We start from the raw sequence: 23,967 nt of genomic DNA, 5'->3' as shown, positions 1-23,967 counted from the left end.
TTTTGTGTCAATACTATGTTCAGCTGAAAGATCATGCTGAATGAGCTCAGAGTGGACAGCTGCAGTTGTAAGGTTGGAAACTGGTTCAGGAGAGCTTGACAGTGCAACAGATTCAGGGAGATGAGGTTCAGGCAAATCCTTGGTCACATCACTTGAGACAGGAGACACAATGTCTACTGAAGAACCACATACTGGAATGTCAGAAGCACAGTCAGGGTGATTTACAACAACTTCATCCATACAACCATTTCCGTCCATCTGCAAAAGCCAGTTCACAGTTTTAGTTTCATTGTCCTGTACTTCATCAGGCACAACAGGGTGAGAAGGTCCACTTCCTGCTGTGGAAGGGCAAGAGGAATTGTCCACATCATCAGAAACGGCAGCAGCAGTAAGAAAGTTGACAGGGAGGAGAAGATTTCTGTGGAGAACCTTTGTCCTTGATGTGACAGGGTCTCTGATGCAATACACATTGATATCAGGCTTCACAGACACCACTTCATATACCGTTGATTCCCATTTGTCTGCAATCTTCCTCTTCCCTCGCTCACCACGATTAGCAACCAAAACTCTGTCACCCACATCGAGAGGAGAACCTTTAGCCTTGCGGTTGTAGTACATTGCTTGATGGGCTTGGTCTGATGAACTGTTTTGTCGGGCAATGCGGGCAGCCACAGAGAGGTCATGTTTGAGGCGGGAGACAAACTCATGATGGTCTACAACTGGGCCATTTGACAGAGCGTGCTGGAAAACCACATCAATGGGCAGGCGCGGGATCCTGCCGAACATAAGGAAAAACGGTGCAAATCCAGTTGTTTCATGCTCAGTGCAATTGTAGCAGAATGTTAGCATTTTGAGCATCTGAGGCCATCTTGCCTTGGACTGGGGAGGAAGTGCACGTATCATGTTTCCTAAGGTTCTATTGTAACGTTCAACAATGCCATTCCCCATCGGGTGGTACGGTGTAGTGTGAGATTTTTGTATGCCAGCCATTTCCAGAAGTTCTTTGATGAGAAGACTTTCGAAATTTGCTCCTTGATCTGAATGAATGCGTTTAGGAAATCCATATGTGCAAAAGAAGTCATCCCACAGACGACGAGCAACTTGTTTGGCTGACTGATTCTTGCATGGAAATGCATGTGCCATCTTGGAAAAGTGGTCTGTTACAACTAGGACATCCACACTACGCTTATCTGAGAGCTCAGCTGTCCAAAAATCAATACAGACCAGTTCCATTGGCTCAGAGGTCTGAATACTTTCAAGGGGAGCTCTGTCATTAGGTTCTGGAGTTTTGCCAACCACACATCGAAAGCAACACTTGACATGGTTAATGATGTCACGTTCCATCCCAATCCAAAAGAACCTCTGTCTGGCGAGAGACAGTGTGCGGGCCTGGCCCTGATGACCAGCTGAGTCGTGCACTCCTTGGAGGACTTTGGCTTTTAAAGAGTCAGGGACAAGAAACTGTTGAGTTGTCATGTTCATTTGTTTGTCTTTCTTAACTCTGTAAATCAGGCCATCTTTAATGACAAGCTTAGGCCAATGTCTCAGCAGGTTTAAAACACCAGGTGACTCACTTGCTCGTTCACGTCTGGTGGGTCTCCTGTGACGCTGCATATAATAGAAAAGTCTGCCCAGCACACCATCCTGACCTTGTAAATTAGCAAGTTCACTCTTTGGCAGCAAGGCAGATTGATCAGTGTCACTGAGTTGCAAGACAGCTGGATCAGTGGCTCTCATCTGACTGAAACCTCCAGACTCATGTGCCTCAAGAACAGCTGACACATCTTGTGATGTTAATGATGTCTGGGAAGTTGGTGAGGGCACCTCAGCATCGTCATCTGTGCATTCAACAACCAACTGACAGTTGGTCGTACAACGAAACGCGTCTTGGACCGTTTTCTCCACCACACCGTTCACCTGGTTAAGTAGTGCGGTATATGGTTCAGTTACAATGCGATGGCTCATGCATGACTGAACAAATGGTTCTCTACTCAAGGCATCAGCGACAACATTTTTGCTACCAGGAACATAGTTCAGATCAAAACTATAGGGAGCGAGCCTGGACACCCACCGCTGTTCACACGCATCTAACCTTGGTTTGGTTAGTATGTACGTTAATGGGTTGTTGTCTGTCCAGACTGTGAAATGACGCCCTTTAAGCCAGTGGCTAAACTTGTCACAGATTGCCCATTTCAGAGCAAGAAATTCCAAGCGATGTGCTGGATAGTTTAGCTGAGAGCGTGAGAGAGTCCTACTGGCAAAAGCCACCGGTCTAGCCACCTTTCCATCAGGAGGAAGCTGTGACAAAACAGCTCCAATGCCATCAAAAGAGGCATCAACTGCAAGGATGAATGGAGCATTAAAATCTGGATGAGCCAAGGTAACACCACTTATCAACTCATTTTTCAAAGTTTTAAATGCTTCCTTGCACTCATCAGTCCAGTCAGATGGGGACAGTTTAACCAGACCCTTTTTAAATTTGGGTTTGTTGCCTCGCCCCTTTTTGTTTGTCACTCGTGGCTCAGCTACAAGGCTAAAGAGTGGTTTAGCTTTAACGGAGCACTTCCCAATAAAGTGATGATAATAAAGGACCATCCCAAGAAAGGATCTAATTTTCCTGGCACATGGTGTCTCACCATCAGGCTCCATAAGATCAGTTTCTTGTACCTCACTGATAGCCTGAACTTTACTAGGATCAGTGCTTACACCATCCTCACTTATCACATGACCCAAAAATTTCACTGACCTACGAAGGAAGTGACACTTTTTGGGAGACAGTTTTAAGTTATTTGCAGCCAGACGAGAGAAAACCATCTGGAGCCGATCAAGCGCAACCTGTTCAGATGGGGCAAAGACCATCAGGTCATCCAAATAACATAGCAAGCTAGTGAAATTTTGGTCCCCAAAAATAGACATCATCATCCGCATAAAAGTTGCGGGGCTGTTGGTCAAGCCTTGAGGCATCCTATTGTACTCATGCAGGCCAAAAGGAGACGAAAAGGCAGTAAACCTTTTGTCATCCTCGTGTAGTCTCACATTATAGAACCCTGAAGTCAGGTCCATGGTGGAAAAGAATACATTCCCACCAAGTGCAGCGAGGGCATCTGTTTGATGAGGCAATGGATGCGCGTCTTTAACGGTTCGCGCATTCAACCATCTGAAATCATTGCAGATACGGAGATCTCCATTCGGCTTCACAACCAGAACCAGAGGAGAGGAGTATTCGCTTTGTGATTTACAAATAATTCCCAACTCCTCCATTTCACTCAGAGCAGTGCGCAGTTTTTCATAATGACAAGGCGGAACACGCCTGTATGGTAGCCTAAAGGGCTTGTCATCCACCAGACGTATTCTGTGCACAAAATCTGTAGCATCCCCACAGTCCATTTTATGCCGAGAAAAGATGTATTCATACTGCTGAATTATTTGCAGTAACTTATTTTTCCACTCAAGGGAGACTTCACAAGATGAGAAGTCCAAGTCCTGGAGTCCAATGTCACTCAGAATGTGAGACATCTCCTCGTCAGTTACTGGTGTTTCTACAGGGTCTTTGGTGTACTGTGTGTTGGATTGGATGCACTCAGGTTTGGTGAAGTCATGTACAGAAACACAAGTGGACACATCGGCAACTTTTGCATTTCTTCTCAGAGTGAGAAGTTTTTCAGTTGGATTTACAATCTTGACAGGAACACAACCATCAGCATACAATGATGCTACAACTCTCCCCACTAGGATTTGTCTGGGTCTGCACTTGGACTGAGTTGGTTCAATGATGACTGAACATCCAACTAAAGAAACATCAGATGTAGGCAGTTTGGCCCAAACTAAATGTTCAGTTAGAGGCTGGAGAGTAACAGACCTTTTGAGTTTGGCTGTGCCCACTTTGATGGGTTTCATGCCTGGGTCACAGGACATCGAGTCTGACAGCAGAGACATTAAACAGGGCAAATTGTCTTTGTGAATGTCTCTCTGAGAGGAACAGTCAGTTGTCTCATCAAAAGAGACTTTCATTCGTGAAATCAGCCATCTGATAGCATTACTGCCCAATATCATTTCATCAGATTGGCCCGGAACCACTAGAACAGGGACCATGACATTAAAGCCAAAAACTGTTAGAGTGAGTTCATACAATGCAGAAGGTGTGACGACATGACCTCCACATCCAACAATAACAAAATCAGCGGCTGGTTTCTTATCCAGGTTCGTGAGATAGTTTGAAAGTTTTGCTTCTGCTTCCTCACTCATGGTGCATGCCATTGATCCACTGTCAACCAAGGCTTTGAGGGAATGTGTGCCTCCAACAGTCACATCCGTGTAGAACAAGCTGTCAGTCTTAGAAAGTCTCTGAGGGGCTTGCACAATCAGTGTCTTTTGTGGTGGAACCTTGCTGCTGTAATTAATGTACAGAGTCTCACAGTCATCATCAGAAGAATCCAAGGTGGGAGTGTCACTAAGAGGATCTGCGCTGTCCTCCCCTCCACGCAGATCTTTCAGTTTTCCTGTCAGTTCGTGGGAAGGTAGCTGATCTCTCTGACTGCAGTTTCGACTTGAATGGCCAGGAAGATGACAGAAGAAGCACAGATTGTTCTGTCGGCAGTGCATACGTGCAGTGTGAGAATTATCATTACACACAGAACATGGTATGTCATTCAGTCCTTTAATAGTCGGCAAACGGTTTTTAACAGGTTGCCTTCTGCTGGACTGGGAGTTGCACTGGGCTTGAAGTAGCACTTTCTCCAACATGCCAATCAGTCTTTCCATTGTGGAATTGTCTGGGGCCACACATTGTTGCAGTTCCTGCTTTTGAACAGATGTGGGCGCTGTGCAGGCCACTTCTGCTCGGTTCACACTGATTCTGCTTTCTTTCTCAGCAGACCGCAGTCCCTTTTCCATATGATACTCATCCAACACTTCCTGAACATCTTGTGCCGACCATTTTTCTATGGTCTTGGATCTGAAGGTGAGAGCTAAATCTTTACATGGACAGTATCTGATGAACATGCGAGTGACTTCAACACTTGGATTGTCAAAGGTCTTACCCTGTTCTTTAAGTCGGTTAGCAGCAACATCAGCTGCTCCATTCAATCTTAGCCAATATTCGAATGGATCCTCGTTCTCTCTTGGCCGGGTGGAGTAAAAATCAGCAAGTGGTACTGGAGAGCACTGATCAGACCCAAAATGTTTGCGCAGAAGCGAATAGATGGCTTGTGGATTACGCTGAACATCAATTCCACAGTTGCGTATTCCACACCTCACAACATCCCTCGCTCTGCCTCTAAGATGGATAAGGATCTCCTCAGCCTGGTGTTCTTGCTGCACACCACTCTTTTTTATGTAATTTTTCATCGAGTCCTCCCATTCATCAACTGTAACCGTATCAGAACTCTCCCCCTTAAAAATAGGTGGTTCCTTCACCTGGCTTCTGGAGACGAGTTGGACCTGAGAAAGATCCAGTGAGCCGCATGGGACTTGATGGTTCTCATTTCGAGTTGTTTCAATTACAGTTCCACTTGGGCTGCTTGAGTTCAGGTGTGCCATAACACTATTAGCCAGCTGTTGCCCTATTTGTTGGACAATAGTGCTCATCTGATCCACTAGCCCAGCATTATTAACATGAGAATCTTGGATAGATGTGCTAGAACACTGAGGAGGTTGAATAGTAGGACAGGTCTGACCACTGGGTGTAACAGTTTCCCCAGTCACCAATGAGTCATTTACAGTATGTACATCAAGTGATGGACTACCCAATGAAAATGGAACAGGGGTGTTAGAGAACCCTCTACCTCTGCCAATACAGAGTGGAGTCACATTTGATTGTCCAAAATTACTGAAACTCATTTTGACAAAAGTCCAAGAGCATTCAAAAGAAATGTCCTTTCACAAAGATGTACAAACACACTCAGATGCGCTACTTAGACTTCCGTTGCAAATTCAGATGACACAGTGGAGCTCCAGCGACGTGAGGATCAGAAGTCACCAGCCCGGTCCGATGTAGTTCTCGACGAGTCACGGCACCATTGTGGCCTATGTGGTTTTGGTGGCTTCTATCGGTGTGGTAATGAACGACAAGGAGCTGCTCAAGTTGGCATCAGCTGTTTCTTTAATTCTCCATCTGCATTTCACAGAACGGGCATGGAGGTAAGGTCAGTCTCTGGCATAAAACAAGCTCCTCGTCAGTGATCCTCGTGGCTCTGAGGATTACCCATAATACAGTAACCACAATAAAATAATTTAAAATTACAGTGATCGTATAGTGGATTTTGTTTTACAATAAAAGGACAACCAGTGAGTCTCCTTTTTAGAGAAAATAAAGTAACTAATTAAAATGTTCTGAAAAATAAAATAAAATGCTGACATTTTATTTACTGGATGCCATTTTTATGTTTTAGTTTATATAACCTTGCATTTTAGAACAGTGCAGAAACATAAATTAACCACATCATTGTATAAAACTGTTAATATAAAACTTAGCGTCATGCTAACCATCTGCTACAGGAGATTTGGTAAAACATACCTGCATTTCACAGAACGGGCATGGAGGTAAGGTCAGTCTCTGGCATAAAACAAGCTCCTGCAAGGAGGAGCCATAATGTTACCACGTGGGAAATTCCCACTGCACTTTCCCACGAACTAAACATTCTCAAACACGACAAAAACGACATAATAACAGAACTAGCGTGACCCCGACCGAACATATTTCAACAATATGCAAAAACGACAACCACAAACGCACTTCACAAAATGCATTAATAATATTTCTTTAACACATGGCAGAGACACGTTACCTCGTCAGTGATCCTCATGGCTCTGAGGATTACCCATAATACCTCGCTCTTTCTAGGGTGAATGCAATACAACTTTTTACCAGCAGATGGTGCATTTTAGCAGGATTTAACCTCAACCATTTTAACTATGTTACACACACACATATACATATATATATATATATATATATATATATATATATATATATATATATATATATATATATAATGTTTTCCAGCCTACGAGTTCTGGTTTAAGAGTGATTCAGCAGCTGAGATTGGGTCCAAAATCCGATACGAGATTCATCCGTGCTGTGCAGTGAATCTGTCTCTTCCTTCTTCCTCACGTCGTAGGAAACCTTCAAAACAAAAACGGGACATTTTCGAGTTATCTTACGTTGACTGAGTTAAATAATTAAATAATAGCCATTGTCATCTGTGTAAACTTTGCTGGTGAATGTTATGATTTTTATAATATTGTTTCATTTCTATAGTAGGCTCTTGTATCAGATAATCTAAATGTTGGAGAATGACTGAAACATTTTAAGATTTACGGAATCTCGGTTAGCTGTCAGAGCGGGGGCTGAACACCAAGCACTATAGCTAGCATTAGCTGGTATTTCGCCAGTGGACATAAACACAGTATAGTAATATTCTAATCACAAAAATACACAGTGATATGTCCATCTTACTTGCGAAAAGTCTGTCGAGCCCTCACGTCAGTAGTCCGTCGATCCGATCAACAATATTCCGCAGTGCTGAAGGCATCTTCTGCTGTTTTGGTTGAGCAAAGCAGGAGGGACGACCGCTCCAAGAGCGTATTTGCGCCGGAGCAGCCAATCGTGTGTGTGTGTGTGTGTGTGGGGGGGGGGGGGGTCTACTCTTTTATTATGTCTATGCTTCGAAGGATCAGTTTCTCAGGCCCTTGAAAGGATGCAGAGCCTGAATTCGGACACAGCTATTTTTTGTTAGACTCCCCCTAGTGGTCTGGAGCACTTCCGTTTTCAACACTTTTTGTTTGCTGCATTTCATTCGGGCGTGTTTTCTTTTTTTGTTTGCTGCATTTCATTCGCGGGTGTCTTCTTTTTTGTTTGCTGCATTTTATTTGCTTTTTGTTTGCCGCATTTAATTTGTGCGCGTGTCTTTTCTTTTGTTTGCATGTTTTCTCTTTTGCTGCGCATTTGCACCTGTCGGCCACCGTATTTAACAGTCTCGTACTCACTCACTTCTTGCGGAGTTAGATGCAGGGAAACCATTATATCTTCTGCCTCGTCCCCCATGGTGTAGATCAGCGTATTTACTTGGTTTTCGTCCGCTTGTGTCTCCAAACCAGACGCGATAAGAAACCTCTCGAAACGCTTTATCCATTTCGTCTAGTCTTCAGCTCTGAACGTGAACTTTTCTGGCGGGGCGACTTGAAACTGGTTCATGATGTCGTTCTTATTTATTCGAGCCGTCAGTTCTCACTTGTTGTCTCTCTCTTCACTAAGTAGTCTATACTTCTGACACCATGTTCTGTTCTCCGATATTCAATAAAATCTTGAGGCTACACAGAAGCACGCGTGAGACAACTCCATCTTAGCAGGTGCTCTTTTATTTTGTCCCCGCCCCCAAACACAATACAGCACAAAGGTTCCTATCCACGGATAGCCTGATGCTACAACACCAACAAAGCGAATTTAGACACTCACCATAATAGAAATGTCTGGAGGAAACTTGCAGGAATCTGGGAATGTTGGAGAACGTAATATCAGCGTCTCACTGCTGATACCAGGACATTCGTCTTCTTTTAGTTAGCTCCGTTAGCTTAGCCTCCACGCGTTGTTTCCAAGCAGGAAAATAGTGAAAAGAAAGTCAGTCTTCCATCTTTTTACCGTTTCAGTCGTGTGATCGGACATTACATTCAATAACGCAGCAAGTTCTACCATAGCTAAATTATTTTAAGTTACTTGGATTTAAAAAATCTGCAAGACTGTTGTTTTTGTCGGTTATGTTTAACAGATAGAGGACCCCAAAGATGGCGCTGGTGTCCCTCCGTCTACAGCAGTGACGTCACGTTCCAAAGCTCTATAACCCATGCCATGAAGCAGCATGGATCATCACGCTTTTATTTTGAAAACCGACACGCAAAATGAAGCAGTCACGTGACCCATGCAATACGAGGTTTCGGTGTGTCCGAATTCGAAAGACGTAATTGTAGGCCAATTACATCATAGCGTTGCGACAAGGCCTGTCTGAATTCAGGCTTTATAACACTTTAAATGACACAACGTGATTTGGTACAACGTTTTTAGGCGAGAATGTAAGTGTGTAAATCTCAAATATATTCTCGGTTCATCAATACATCATCTAATTGCAATATTGCTCTGACATTTTCGGACCTGTCTGCTACCGCTGCGTTAACAGCCAGCTCCCCGCCAGCTGCCAGCTGACCGGGCACTCCAGGTTTGGTATACAGAGAAAACGCCTAACACATTGTTATAAAAACTCCCGCTAGCTTTCCCCAATGAGTGGGAGTTAAACACCAATATTATTTAGACAGGTCTGGTTGAAAAATGTTTGATTTATAAAGTATTTCAAAGCAGAGCACATCTGTTTGATTGATTAATTAAAGTTAAGCCTCCAAACATAATAGGTTTATTTAACCGTAATGTCCTATCTGCGATGTGGAGAGTATTATATTTGTAAATGAATAATTTGTATTCCTTGTACACATTTAAACATTTTAGAATCAAACTAAGAGATTTCCTTCTTACTATGGAACATCCTTTACTATAAAAGGTGAAGAATAATATAGAAATCAGTAATACATGACTGAAAAACAAACTTCGGCTGCGTTGTTTTTTTTTTTCTTCTCCGCTCTCTGCTTCGCGCTATCACGGTTGCTTGGCAACATGAGTTACGCTGAGGTGGGGGCGGGGACAATAGACCCTTTTCACATGACGTCACACAACCTCCGTTTTGGCTCGAAGCTGTGTATCCTTAGTTCCGGTGTACATAGTAAGTAACGATAAAGTTGTCCATTTCATATATATATATATATATATATATGTAAAATGGACACATATATATCTATATACATCTATATAGATACATATATATATAGAAAGAGAGATTTATATATATATATATATATATATATATATATATATATATATATATATATATATATATCTGACAGCATATGTTGATCAGACAGAACACCGGAGCATGGAGTTTACACAGTCTCTAAAACATTTGCCTAAAATAAGATTTGAAGATAGATCACGATTTGCAAACCAATTTTCTCTGACAACAAAATCTAAATTAGACAAAGGCTAGAAATTCTTCACCGAACAATACCTGTTTGACTATGAAGGTAGGTATTTTTGTTTTGGGTAACCGTTAGCTTAGCATTAGTGAATTTTGTTAGCTAGCTAACTACGTGACATAACTGTTCCTTAACCAGAACTTTTTACTGTTTTTGAACTATAACGTTTTAGGCTCTAATCTTGATCAGATTCTTAAATTATAGACTGGAGTTGCCACTCATCCCATGAAATAGGGGTTTGTTTGTTATAAGCAGAGATGTCCGGTGCCGCCGCTGCTTTGTAATGTCTTCCTCTGATCGGACCACTTTTTCCGGTAACGAATAATCTAACGAGTTCGTATTTCAAATCCAGTAATCAGATTAAAGTTATTTTTATGTCCTTTATTTTCCATTAATACAGAAAATGAACCTCTAAACGTTACATCACTGACAGGCGGCGGTGTATATGTTTCCCAACTGTGGCTAAAGCTGCTGCTAGCTGGTTTACTCCGATCGGAGGCTGGTTGGAGAATGGTAAATTGACTGTTACGGCCCTGGGCCTTGTGGGCTGTTTTGCAGGTGTCTTGGTGTCCGTTGTTTTGCTCCTCCCCTTTGCAGGTGACTCGGATCTGGTGATTGGGCGTGCAGAGTATTTTAACCTGGCTGTTCCCGACTTCAGTGTCGCTGGCTTTCCGCAGCGTCCACTCTGCCGCTGGAGATGTTTGGTGGCCAGTCCTCAGTTTCCCTTTTGTTGCACCTTTGATTTTGTCTTTGTTTTGGCACTACAACATCTCCATATGCATTCATACAACACATCCAAGCATTTACATTACACCACTGATACTGATTTCCACAATCCATTGTTGTTTTGTTAATAAAGACTTATGTTTGTGCACTTTAACCACGGCATGGTTTCACGTTTTTGTTACGACCCTGAGCCAGTCGTAACAAATGGGGGCTCGTCAAAAGCTAAAATCCTACAGTTCGTCAATTTGCTGGTTTGATTGTGTGATGTATTTCACTCATTGTTTTTCGTGTTTGTAGGAGTGAGCAGTGACGTCATCGTGTGGGTTGGACGCGGCTTTGTTAACCCGCTTGCTTGTTGTGGGCAGCTGTGGCGTGTTTGGTAGGTTGGTCCAATTTTCAGGTGAGTGAAATGCTTTGGGCTTGTGCATCAGTGATGGTTCTGTTTTAGTGGCTGTGTCTCCTGCTAGGATAAGAGGTGCTGTCGCTTTAGACTTCACCTGTTTGTTTTGATAGTGTCGTGGGGGTTTGCGGTTGGCGTTCACTGTGCAAGCAGTGATCTCGGGGGCAGTCCGTAAGATTAATTTCTTACTGGTTTGGTGCTTAATAAACCCGCCGCCGATCCACGTGAAGAGCCAGGAATCAGTTGATCAGGTGAGTCGTGGCAGGCAGGTAAAGTATAGTGGGGACATGGTTACTTTGGACCCATTGTGCACTTGTTTCAATTTGCTTTCACTTCACACTGTATTTGGCGCTTAGCTGGCGTTTTTTTTTTCACTCTGACGTGTGATCAGTTTATTTTTCCTCTTGACAATGGAGTTCGATTTGGAAAATTTTATAGCTGATCCGTCGTTGGAGATGTTTCATAGTGCTACTAAAAACGATCTCATAGCCATTGCTGCTCATTTTGAAGTGCCTGTGGTTAAACAAGAGAAAAAGGGAATTATTAAAGGGCGATTATGTGACGCGTTGGTTGAACAAAAGGTTTTGCCACCTCCTGCACCAAATACCCAGGTTGAAATTGGGGCGTTTCATCCTGAGATACGCAAGATGGAGTTGGAATTGGAGATGCGTCGTTTAGAGATGCAGCATCAAGTTGAGATGCGCAAATTGGAATTGGAGGCAGCTTTGAAACGCGACTCGGCGCGAGGTTCTGCTGATCAGGACAGCGGTTCTGCAGCGGCGGAATTTGACATTAATAAATGCATTCGCTTGATTCCACCCTTTTCAGAGTTGGATGTAGACAAGTATTTTGTCTTGTTTGAACGTGTGGGTAAGACTCTCAAGTGGCCTAAGGAGGTTTGGCCGTTGCTTTTGCAGTGTGTATTTACTGGTAAAGCACAGGAAGCCTATGCCTCGCTGTCACCTAGTGACAGTTTGAGCTATGATAAAGTGAAGAGTGCAGTGGAAAAAGCTTATGAACTTGTGCCCGAGGCGTATAGACAGAAGTTTCGCCGCTATAAAAGATCCGACAATCAGAGTTACACTGAATTTGGGCGGGTAAAAACGGCCTTGTTCGATCGGTGGTGCGCTGCACAGGATGTGAAAAACTTTGATCAGCTCCGCGATCTACTTTTGTTGGAGGAATTTAAAAATGGCTTGCCGGAAAACATCGCAACTTACATTAATGAGCAGAAAGCTAAGACTGTGTCTGAAGCTGCAGTGTTGGCAGACGAATACGTGCTGACTCATAAGGATTTTTCAGATCATGTTGGTTTCAGACATTCTTTTGGGCGAAGCGGGAACCGTGTTGATTGGGTTGATGCTGTCGCTAAGTCAAATGGGGCCAGGCAGTTTAAAGGTCCGGTTGTTCGAGATGATCGTGTCTGTCATTACTGTCACAAACGCGGACACATTAAGGCAGATTGTTATCAGCTCAAGGCTGAAATGAAAAAGTTTCAGACTGCTCCTAAAGGCGTTGGTTTGGCTGCACCGGTGCAGAGTCCTTTGAAGGACGCGACGAACGTCCGGTCTTCTGAAGTAGGCGGCTCGTATCAGCCTTTCATTCGTGATGGGTATGTGTCACTGCCAAATAATCCGGAAAAGGTTCCAGTTAAGATTCTTGGGGATACCGGCGCGTTTGACTCTTTCATTGGAGCTGATGTTTTTCCGTTCTCGGTTGAAACTGAGACTGGTGCCTGTGTTCCGATTCGGGGAATGGGATTAAACGTGCTGTTTGCTCCATTGCATAAAGTGTCTCTCGAGTGCGAACTTTTTACTGGTGACGCGCAGTTGGCTGTGCGCCCTGCTCTGCCGATTGACGGAGTCTCTGTGATTCTGGGTAACGGTTTAGCTGGGACACGTTTGTGGGCGAACACTGTGCGGTTGGATGGGCCAGTTAAGTCGGAGCCGATTACACGAGTCATTTCTCAGACTGACGAGAATAACAGGGAATTCCCGGATGTGTTTACTGCATGCGCAGTTACTCGAGCCATGTTGCGTGTTCGGAGCGGGAAAGAGGAGAAATGTGTGAAAAAAATAACTTTTCCATTGTCCAGTTTCCTTATGTCTCTGTCTCGCAGCGAGTTCGTGGCGGAGCAGCAATCTGATGTTTCTCTGAAGACTCTCTTCGATCAGGTGCGCCCGCTGACTGAAATCACGGACTGTGCATGTGGATACTTCCTGCAGGATTCGTTGTTGGTGAGGAAATGGTTACCTCATGCTGACATTGTGGGTGAGCCAGTATTTCAAATTGTGGTTCCCCTTAATCTCCGCTCCACAGTGTTAAAAGTTGCTCATGAGGAGTCTGGCCATTCTGGTGTACGTAAAACGTATGACAGGGTTCTCAGACATTTTTTCTGGCCGCGTCTTAAAAAGGACGTGTCGTCTTACATTAAGATGTGTCATGTCTGTCAGCTCATTGCTAAACCCAATCAGGTTTTGAAACCGTTCCCATTGAGCCCAATTGTTGCCGCATCTGAGCCATTTGAGCATTTAATAATTGACTGCGTTGGTCCGTTACCTCGCTCAAAAGCTGGTTCATTGTATCTGCTCACTGTAATGTGTCAAACTACACGTTATCCAGCAGCCTACCCACTACGTTCAATAACTTCTAGGTCAGTTGTACGTGCACTCACCCAGTTCTTTTCGGTGTTTGGCATCCCTAAAGTCATTCAGTCTGACCAAGGAACGAATTTTTCATCACATTTGTTCAGTCAGGTTTTGAAGCAGTTACGGGTGCGACACAATAAAGCAACAGCGTATCATCCAGAAAGTCAGGGGGCGTTGGAGCGCTTCCACCAGTCTCTGAAATCTCTCCTGCGAGCTTATTGTACAGAACTGGCGGGCGACTGGGAGGAAGGTTTGCCGTGGTTGATGCTGGCTGCCAGAGAGGTAACCCAGGAAAGCACCGGGTTTAGCCCAAACGAACTGGTTTTTGCACACAACGTGAGAGGTCCGTTGGCTGTGGTGGCGGACGGGCTTAAAGAACCCGTCCCACCGACAAACTTATTGGATTATGTAAATGGTTTCAGAAGACGCTTGTATCTGGCGCGTGAACTCGCTAAAGAGAATCTGACTAAAACGCAGAGGAATATGAAAAACTTATTTGATCGCCGTGCTGAGACTCGTTCATTTCTGCCTGGTGATCAAGTGTTGGCTTTGTGCCCAGTCTTGACTTCTCCTTTTCAGGCGAGGTTCGCTGGTCCATATACAGTTCTGGAGAAGGTGTCCGACCAGAACTACTTAATATCAATGCCAGAGCGGAGAAAGAAAAGCCAGTTGTGTCATGTCAACATGTTGAAACCATATTATGCTCAGGAGGATTTATTTCACCCACAGTGTAATGGCGTTACCCCGGCGTGTGCCGTAAACAGCCTTGCTGGGGGGAGCGAGACTTTCAGCACCACGGACAGCGCACTGTCACCTGTGGGGAATGACAGCGGCACAGATGAGTTGGACAGCGCTCTGATTCATGGGCGTCTTAAAAACTCTGAAACTTTGGATAAATTGGACACGTTGTTGGCTCACTTACCTGCAGATCGTGCTAAACAGTTAGCAGAGCTGATTGGTGAATTTCCTTGTTTGTTTTCGGACACGCCAGGGCGCACGCATCTGATTGAACACGATGTGGATGTGGGAGACGCTAAACCAATAAAACAACGGTTTTACAGAGTGAATCTAGAGAAGCGTAAGCATCTGAATGCGGAAGTAGATTACATGCTTCGTACTGGGATTGCAGAACCGAGTATGTCCAGTTGGGCATCTCCATGTATTTTGGTCCCCAAGTCTGATAACACCCTACGTTTCTGCTCAGATTTTCGCAAGCTTAACGCTGTGACAAAACCAGATTGTTTCCCGCTACCGAGAATGGATGATTGCGTTGACCAGGTGGGTTCTGCTAACTTTGTTAGTAAGTTTGACCTCCTAAAGGGTTACTGGCAGGTGCCTTTGACACAACGCGCACGTGAAGTGTCAGCATTTGTGACTCCTACCGGCTTGTATTCTTACACGGTGATGCCGTTTGGCCTGAGAAATGCGCCAGCGACGTTTCAAAGATTAATGAACAGAGTGGTTGGTGACATGACTGGGTGTGCGGTCTACTTGGACGACGTGGTGGTATACTCTGACACGTGGGAAGAGCACGTAGAGCGAATCCGGGAGTTTTTCACTCGTTTGGCGGGGGCGAGGTTAACAATCAACCTAGCCAAATGTGAATTTGGAAGGGCGACTGTTACCTATTTAGGTCGTGTGGTTGGCCACGGTGAGGTCCGCCCTGTTGCAGCGAAGGTTCAGGCGGTAGAGCAGTTTCCTGTTCCAGCTACGAAAAGGGAACTAATGCGTTTTCTTGGGCTGGTAGGATACTACAGATGTTTTTGCAGAAACTTTTCATCTGTGGTGGCGCCGCTAACAAATTTGCTGCGCAAGGATATAAAGTTTGAATGGTCTTCTCTTTGTCAGCAGGCTTTCGAGCAGGTGAAAAGACTCCTCTGTGCTGCTCCTGTATTGGCTGCATCACGCTTTAACCGTCCGTTTCAGCTTTACGTGGACGCCAGTCACGTGGGTGCCGGAGCTGTCCTTACACAGACTGATGATCTGGGTATTGGCAGGCCGGTGAGTTATTTTTCAAAGAAGTTCAATAAACACCAATTGAACTATTCAGTGATTGAGAAAGAGACGTTTGCTTTGATCTTAGCCCTGAAACATTTTGATGTTTATTTAAGTGGTGGCGCTAACATTGTGGTGTTTACAGATCATAATCCATTGACCTTCTTGTCTTCCCTGAAGTGTCCAAATCAGCGATTGATTCGCTGGTCGTTGTTTCTGCAGTCCTACAATTTAGATATTCAGTATATTAAAGGGAAAAACAATGTCGTAGCTGACGCGTTATCTCGCGCTCCAGTTTAGTAGCTTGTTTTGTGCTTGTTTTCCCTCTTTGTTTCCTATCCTTAAAAGAGCTTCTGAGTGCACCAGTTGCTGGTTTGGAGTGAGGAGGGGAGAACCTGTGCATTACATATTAACCTTGCTAAGTACAACTGGTGGTGAAAATAACATCTTAATGGTGGCTGGGTTTGTTTACACATGGCGAGTTAGACAGTAGCAGGGTTCCCTTTTGGAACCTGCTTTTTTATGGGTGGGGGTGTTACGGCCCTGGGCCTTGTGGGCTGTTTTGCAGGTGTCTTGGTGTCCGTTGTTTTGCTCCTCCCCTTTGCAGGTGACTCGGATCTGGTGATTGGGCGTGCAGAGTATTTTAACCTGGCTGTTCCCGACTTCAGTGTCGCTGGCTTTCCGCAGCGTCCACTCTGCCGCTGGAGATGTTTGGTGGCCAGTCCTCAGTTTCCCTTTTGTTGCACCTTTGATTTTGTCTTTGTTTTGGCACTACAACATCTCCATATGCATTCATACAACACATCCAAGCATTTACATTACACCACTGATACTGATTTCCACAATCCATTGTTGTTTTGTTAATAAAGACTTATGTTTGTGCACTTTAACCACGGCATGGTTTCACGTTTTTGTTACGACCCTGAGCCAGTCGTAACATTGACAATGACTAATAACGGTTATCTAACATGTAAACACTGTTTTATAAAATACAGAAAGTGAACCTCTAAACGTTACAGCGCTGACAGAGAGTATATTTTTTCCTAAATGTGGCTAAAGCTGCTGCTAGCTGGTTTACTCCGATCGGAGGCTGTTTATTTTATACACAGTTAGAGAATGGTGATTTTACAATAATTAATAACAGCTATCTAACACTTAAATGCTGTTATTATTAAACTTACCTTTTATTATATCCTTAAGATTATGAGAATGCGGGAAATTTTCAGCTTGGTTCCCAAGGCAAAATCACACCGGAAGTAAAGATACCCAGGTTTGAGTTATGGCGGCCATTGTCTGACGTCACTGTGAAAAGGGTCTATGGGTGAAGCTAGACATAGACATAATACAAGAGTAGACCCCGGATTGGCTGCTCCGGCGCAGGAAATACGGCGGCCATCTTGGAGCGGTATACCCTCCTACTTTGCTCAATCAAAACAGCAGATGCCGCCTCAGCACTGAGGGATATTATTGTTCGGATCGATGGATTATTGATGTGAGGGCTCCACAGACAACATTTCACAAGTAAGATGGACATATTATTGTGTATATATTGTGATTCGAATATTACTTTACTGTATTTACTGTATTTATGTCCACCTACCAACTAATATTAGCTACAGTGCTTGGTGTAATACGGGTTCAGCCCCGCTATGAAGGCTGAGATTCTGTAAATCTAAAAAAAATAATTATTTAACATTGACTTAGATTATCTGACACAAGAGCCTATATTAGAAATGAAACAATATAACACATATTATAAAACTTATATTATGTGTTATAACATTCATCAGCAAAGTTTACACAGGTGGTAAAGACTATTATTTATATGTAATTCTTTCACTAGTAAGATACATCTCAAATCTTCTGTTTTTGTTTTGAAAGTTTCCTAAAGACACGATGTGAGGAAGAAGAGGGAGAAATCTATAAAGAGAGACGGATTCACTGCAGCACGGATGAATCTCACATCGGATTTTGGACTCAATCTCAGCTGCTGAATCTCCCTGAAGCTAGAACTCGTCGGCTGAAAAAAATAAATAAATAAATATAAATATATATAAATAATTTATATGTACATACATATAAACATGTATCCAATATATATTATTCAGTCCATCCATCCATCCATTTTCTTTACACCCTTGTCCCTTAGTGGGGTCAGGAGGTGCTGGTGCCTATCTCCAGCTAACGTTCCGGGCGAGAGGCGGGGTCACCCTGGACAGGTCGCCAGTCTGTCAGTATTAATCATTATTTATTTGTGCCATTATTAATCTTTATTTATTTGTGTTTGTATTAGAGATGTGCCGATCAGGTTTTTTCCTCCCGATACCGATACCGATCACCCATGAGGGCCGATCACCGATACCGATCACATAATTATTATTATTATTATTATTATTATTATTTTTATCATAAACACTACCGGTTACATTATGTGGAAAAAGGAACCATGAATTCACCTCAATTTAGACAAAAACTTGTTTTTAATAACTTTTTTCAAGAAGAAAACTAAACAAAACAGGTATTGTGTAAATTGTACTGCTATTGATAATACTATCTTTAACAGAATGATAACATATGAAGGCTCTGAAGAGGCTAAATAATGCAAAGAGCCAAAATAAAACCTCTCAACATTGCCAAAAAAATTCAAGTATAAAACTTAACATTCAAAGGCAAAAACAGGTTCCATTACAATAAACAATCCAGAGTTACTGAATGAAAACTTCCTGATAGCATGGCGGCTAGCTGATTACTGCTAGCTCTGATTGGCTGTTTCTGACTGAGCGGAGTAATGGGCTCTTTGCACCTCAGCTTCCGCGTTCGGGGAAAAGCAGCTCAATTGTTTCCGATCCAATAAAAATATCATTTTACACTAGGGCTTGGCCAAAGTTTGTACATCGATCCGAAGCCCCAACAAGTAAGCTGGAGAAAGGTTTTAGATGTTCGCCTCGTTATACATTCACTGACACGAAGGTGAGTTTTACTTAAACTTTGTGGCTAACATTAACGTTAGCTTATGCTAGTAGGCAATATTCTTGGACATTGTTCTTGTAAAAATGTGCTGTTTAAGTATCTAAACATTCTAACGGACAATGTTTTTACCTAATTTTCAAGTATATTATGTGTGTTTATTGTCGTTAGTGTCAGACTAACAGGGGAGGTTACAGTTCGGGCTTTTTACTTTCGAAGCCTGACGAAGCTCAACAAGCCTCATAGCTTAACAGTAGCGCAGCTCTGGTGTCAGAGATCTGGTTCCGCTGACCGTTCAGGTTAAAAGTTGCTGCTTTTAGAAAATATGACCGTGTCTTTTAAGGTCTCCGTGTTATTTCATTTTATTACCTTTGCATGTTTCTTGTGAAAAGCTCAGATAGGACGGTGTTTACAGCAGTGTGTTCAGGCGGATCAGTTGCTCGGCTGTCTGGCTCTGGTCTGCTCTCTGGTTCCCATAAACTTGGTCTTTTAGGCTGAATACAGAAGTGATTCCATAGAAATAACTCAGGGAGGCTCCTTTATTTATCATCCGCATCCCTGGTATTTTTAGGCTGATCCGGAGTGAAGTGAAGGCTGCAAACTTTGTGTTGTGCAGCATTAGCTTTAACTGGTAGTGACAAATATTTACAAGCAAACTTAAAAGCCCATTATATTAGGAAGACATAGTATTGCGTTTTTTGCATCTGAAATACGACTTAGTCTTTTCTACCAGTCATGGTAACTCAAAGCGGAAACAAGTGAGCCGCATTAGCTCCTGGAGATGTGACGTCAACGCCGTAGGTGCAAAGAGCCCATTATGCAGAACAGGAAGGAGATCGATTATTTTTTCAGAGATTATCTGTCTCATGTTAGGACAGCGAAAGTTTTAATACGTATGTAAAATTTATTTTTTAAGTTAGATGCTGCAGCTTTAAGCAGAGGTTCGGTGTGAGAGTCACTACCAGGTGGAGCAGAAGCGAAGCTCCGTCTGTCAAATATTACTACCTGTAGCGTAGCAGCGGTTCAACAGGAGAGCAGAACCAGCGTCTTACATCGCAGCTCGAAGACTTAAATAATTTTGCGGGTTATTTGTTTAGCTTTCTGACCGTCATGCTAATCCGGGTGAGTGTTTGTAGCTGTGCGCTGCTTTACCTGCTATCTGATCCTCCGTATGTCTTTTTTACTGCAGTGAACCTCGATGTATCCAAACTCTGTCAAGTATGGCATTGTTTTTGTGTCGTATTAGCTTCGTTGTGTTGACCTGCTTCAATTTTCCGCCGCAACACGCAAACTTCCCCATTCACTCAGTGCGTTATAGTTCCACATCGCTTTGGATTTGTTGCTGCGCGTTTGCGCAGAGTGAAGGAAAAAGGAGACCAGCTGCACAGGCAGGTTGGAAATGAGATGATCGGTATCGGCAACAAGAGCCAATGATCGCCGATCACCGATCATGCACTTTTTCACGAAAATCGGCCCGATTATGATCGGTGACCGATTGATCGGCACACCTCTAGTTTGTATAGTTATATAAATATGTATTTATATTACTAAATATTTTTTTAAATAAATTGTGAACGACTGTGTGCTTTGTAATATGCCCTTCATACATCAATATCAGAATATCCTATTCCTATTCTATTGTTATAGCCACTAAGCATATTTAAATATGCTGAACTATGTATTAAAAACATACTTAAAAAATACAATTGTTCATAAATGTTGCTTTGATAGATGTTTGAATATGGTTTCCAGTAACAAGTGTGTTATGATCGATTAAATGTGCCAATACGTCATTGTGCTGCTAAACACATAATGCTGAGTGGAGTGGAGTACCTCTCCAAGATGGCCGCCCTAAATCTCGTCAGCGACAATAGGCGAGAGCGGTCCATGAGGCGTCTATCCTTATATTATGTCTATGTATCCGAATCCACGGATATTTTTCTTCTGGTCTTAGTTTATTCCCGGCCTTCGAAGTATGCAGACCCTGAATTCGGACACAGCCATCATTTGTTGCTAGTCATGTGGTTTTCAGCAAAACGACACAAACCTCGAAGCGGGGCTTCATCAGACACGCCCCCTTTTTACTCGATACACGCCTCGAAGCCTGGCTTCAGATGGCCCATCACTACTGATAAGTCCTGGTTTGCTTAGCTCGTTTTTCAGTCTTCAGTTATCAGTTGCTACTGGTATTTAGCTGTTTGCTAAGCTCTCTGCCGTGCCGCCTGTTCTGGACTGTATTGAGCTTCTCATCATTAAAATCATCATCTCATCATCATCACAACCTGGGTCGTCAGCATTTTGTTCTCACCACCACAAACCACAGATCATGACAGGTGCAGCTTTTCTGTGGATTTTTCTTCAACCACCAGGGGGCTCTTTAGCAGGAAGTGAATTGTTGGAAGTCAAAATTGGAAATCAAAGAAGAAAGTGCTGATTTTCATTTAGAACAAGCACATGCTAGCAGCAGGTATGAGTGAGAAGTGTTTTCAAACTTATTACCCCCTCATCATGAAAACCACATAAAGAAGTTCATATGATGCAACTCTTAAGTTAAAGGCTATCGATCTGGCAGAACAGGAGGGAAGTAGAGCCGCTGCACGTAAGCTTGGCATGAACGAATCCATGGTTCAGTGTTGGATTCGTTAATGATAGCATATTTATTAACGATATTTATTAAGGACACAGCCCTCTGCTGCATCCTTGTGGAAAACCGAGAACGGTGGAGATACCAGTGACTTATAGCCCGGTGCGGCTTGTATGTTTCCAGTTTTTTTTTTTTTTTTTTTTTTTTTTTTGTGGGTATAGTGAGGTGTGCTTTATAGTCCTGAAAATACGGTACTTGACAAAATTAAGTTCACTTTACTTGGATTTATCATTTTCATATAACAAAATAAGAAAGTACTTTAAACAAAGAATGACTCTTGCTTGATAAACATAAATAAATTATGAAAATAGTTGCCTTAGTTTTTTTTTTTAAGTATATAGGGCACAATATCAGTGTGCTTCCCTGCAGCACCGTCCATGTGATGCTGCCACCACCATATTTCACAATGGGAAAGGGATGTGTTTGCCCCCACACCTTGTGTGTAATTCAGTGGTCTCATCTGGCCAGAGCAGAATTACACTAGACATACAGCCAAAGCCAAAGTGATGGAATAGTTTAGATCAAAGCACATTCATGTGTTATAATGGCCTACTAAAATCCAAATTCCTTTCTTCCCACTTAACAATTACACTGTACTGTGTGTTTTTCTATTATCCACGTTTGTAGTTGTGGGTGTGAATAATTTTGTAAGTCTCTGTTAGTAGGAAGAACCCACAAATCCTAGCAAATCCTCCTCAAAGTAGGCTGAGCCGTCAGAGTCATGCCAGCCAATTAACCAGATTCCATAGAGTGTTTCTATCGTTACCAGCTGTCACCCTCTCAGGAGGGAGGAGTCAGTAGAGTGGATGACTTATTCTGGCCCAACTTCATGTCATCATGTGTAACACGCACGCATACACACGCACACTGCACATGGAGTCCTTTGAACTTAACTAGGTTATGTTTAATCAAGTCTGTGTGAGGCTGGCCAGAGATGAACATAAAACCCTCCCCATTCAATACATATATCTTCATATCTTCTGACTGCCACACCAGCAGCACTTTCTCCTTAGATTTTGTTGAGAAAATAAATTTAAAATAAGCTAGTTTTAAAACTTAACATGTCTTGATTCAAATGCCCTAATTGTGGTTTTGAAATTAGTAATGTATTCTGTAGAGGTGTGCCGATCAATCGGTCACCGATCATAATCGGCCGATTTTCGTGAAAAAGTCCATGATCGGTGATCGGCGATCATTGTCTCTTTTACCGATACCGATCACCTGCTTCTCATTTCGCAGCCTGCCTCTGCAGCTGGTCTCCTCTTTCCTTCACTCTGCGCAAACGCGCAACAACAAATCCTAAGCGATGTGGAACTATAATGCACTGTGTGAAACTGCAGTGAAGTTAGTTTCAAGTTGGATATTCGATATTCGAGCTCCGCGGAGTAAGCGGCGTTTAGCTCAAGGTTGATCCGATTTATGAACGCTACTCTCGGCCAGCGGTTCTCTATCGCTCCCGGCCGCACGCCCGAAGGTTCACTTAGGGACTATCAACAAATTACCGAACCAAACATTCCTGTCAAAGAAATGTTAATAAATGCCTTGAATTGTAACCAACTGTCAGTGCTAATTCAGGCTTTCACATGAGCCAAAATAGCATCTATAAAATTTTAAAGTCATATACAATATTTTCAATAATTTTAATATTAAATAATATAATGTTTTCTTCAATAGCTTCCAGGTCATTTGACCTAATGACTCAAAATCACTTTGAAATAATTATACTAGTCTCTTTAGATGAGGCACAGACATTTGATTTCCATTTTTAGCCATTTTCCATTTTGTAGGATTTTTTTTCATCAAAATTGAGTGTTTTTCTTCAATAGCTTCCAAGTCATGTGACCTATTGATTCAAAATCACTTTGAAATTGTTCTACTAGTCTGTATAGATGAGGCACAGACATTTATATTCGATTTGAGTCCTTTTTGTAATTTGTAGGTATTTTTATATTAGCTTCTATGTCATCAATCAGTCAATCCAATTTTATTTGTACAGCACATTTCAGCAGCAAGGCATTTCAAAGTGCTTTATATAATAAAAACATGAAAACACAGAGTCATGCAACATAGAATCAACAATCAAAACATTACATTAAGTTAAGAGCTGTCATTAAATTCGTAATTGATTGCGTTTCAAATACAGCTCTAAACAGCTGGGTTTTTAGTCGAGATTTAAAGGCTCTCAGTGTTTCAGCTGTTTTACAGTTTTCTGGAAGTTTGTTCCAAATTAGTGGTGCATAGAAACTGAATGCTGCTTCTCCTTGTTTGGTTCTGGTTCTGGATGCAGAGCAGAACCAGAACCAGAAGACCTGAGGGGTCTGGAAGGTTGATAAAACAGCAGATCTTTAATGTATTGCGGTACTAAACCTTTCAGTGATTTATAAACTAACAACAGTATTTTTCTATTCTATTCTATGAGCTACAGGGAGTCAGTGTAGGGACTTAAAAACTGGTGTTATGTGATCTATGTTCCTGGTTTTAGTGAGAACCCGAGCAGGAGTTCTCACTAAACT

The 23,967-nt window shown here is 42.7% G+C and overlaps 3 protein-coding genes across 3 annotated transcripts in view; 2 read left to right on the top strand and 1 right to left on the bottom strand.

The window, feature by feature from the left end:
- The window catches only part of LOC148161024 (uncharacterized), a 44,164-nt gene extending 40,249 nt beyond the window's left edge, over nucleotides 1–3,915 (bottom strand). The window contains exons 1-2 of the mRNA XM_088007171.1: nucleotides 3,860–3,915; nucleotides 549–775 (exon numbers count right to left, since the gene is read on the bottom strand). Of these exons, the coding sequence (XP_087863297.1) occupies nucleotides 549–775; nucleotides 3,860–3,915 (283 nt within the window). The remainder of the gene's footprint in view (nucleotides 1–548; nucleotides 776–3,859) is intronic.
- LOC106908529 (voltage-dependent T-type calcium channel subunit alpha-1H-like) overlaps nucleotides 1–23,967 on the top strand; it is a 290,955-nt gene that overhangs the window by 53,633 nt on the left and 213,355 nt on the right. The gene's annotated exons all lie outside the window — the stretch shown is intronic.
- LOC148161023 (uncharacterized) lies at nucleotides 12,685–16,733 on the top strand. The gene has a single exon (XM_088007168.1). The coding sequence runs from the start codon at nucleotides 12,685–12,687 to the stop codon at nucleotides 16,141–16,143; it is 3,459 nt and encodes a 1,152-aa protein (XP_087863294.1). The 3' UTR covers nucleotides 16,144–16,733.

The sequence above is a fragment of the Poecilia mexicana genome, unplaced genomic scaffold (assembly GCF_051168715.1).
Source record: "Poecilia mexicana isolate PSO_F unplaced genomic scaffold, ASM5116871v1 scaffold_1, whole genome shotgun sequence".
In the NCBI taxonomy this organism is placed as follows: Eukaryota; Metazoa; Chordata; class Actinopteri; order Cyprinodontiformes; family Poeciliidae; genus Poecilia; species Poecilia mexicana.
Note: the sequence above shows the minus strand (reverse complement) of the source record. Positions and strands in the feature narration are given on the sequence as shown.

Excerpts from the sequence above, each read along its gene's own strand:
- LOC148161023 (XM_088007168.1), top strand. The coding sequence starts at position 12,685 with ATGAAAAAGTTTCAGACTGCTCCTAAAGGCGTTGGTTTGGCTGCACCG.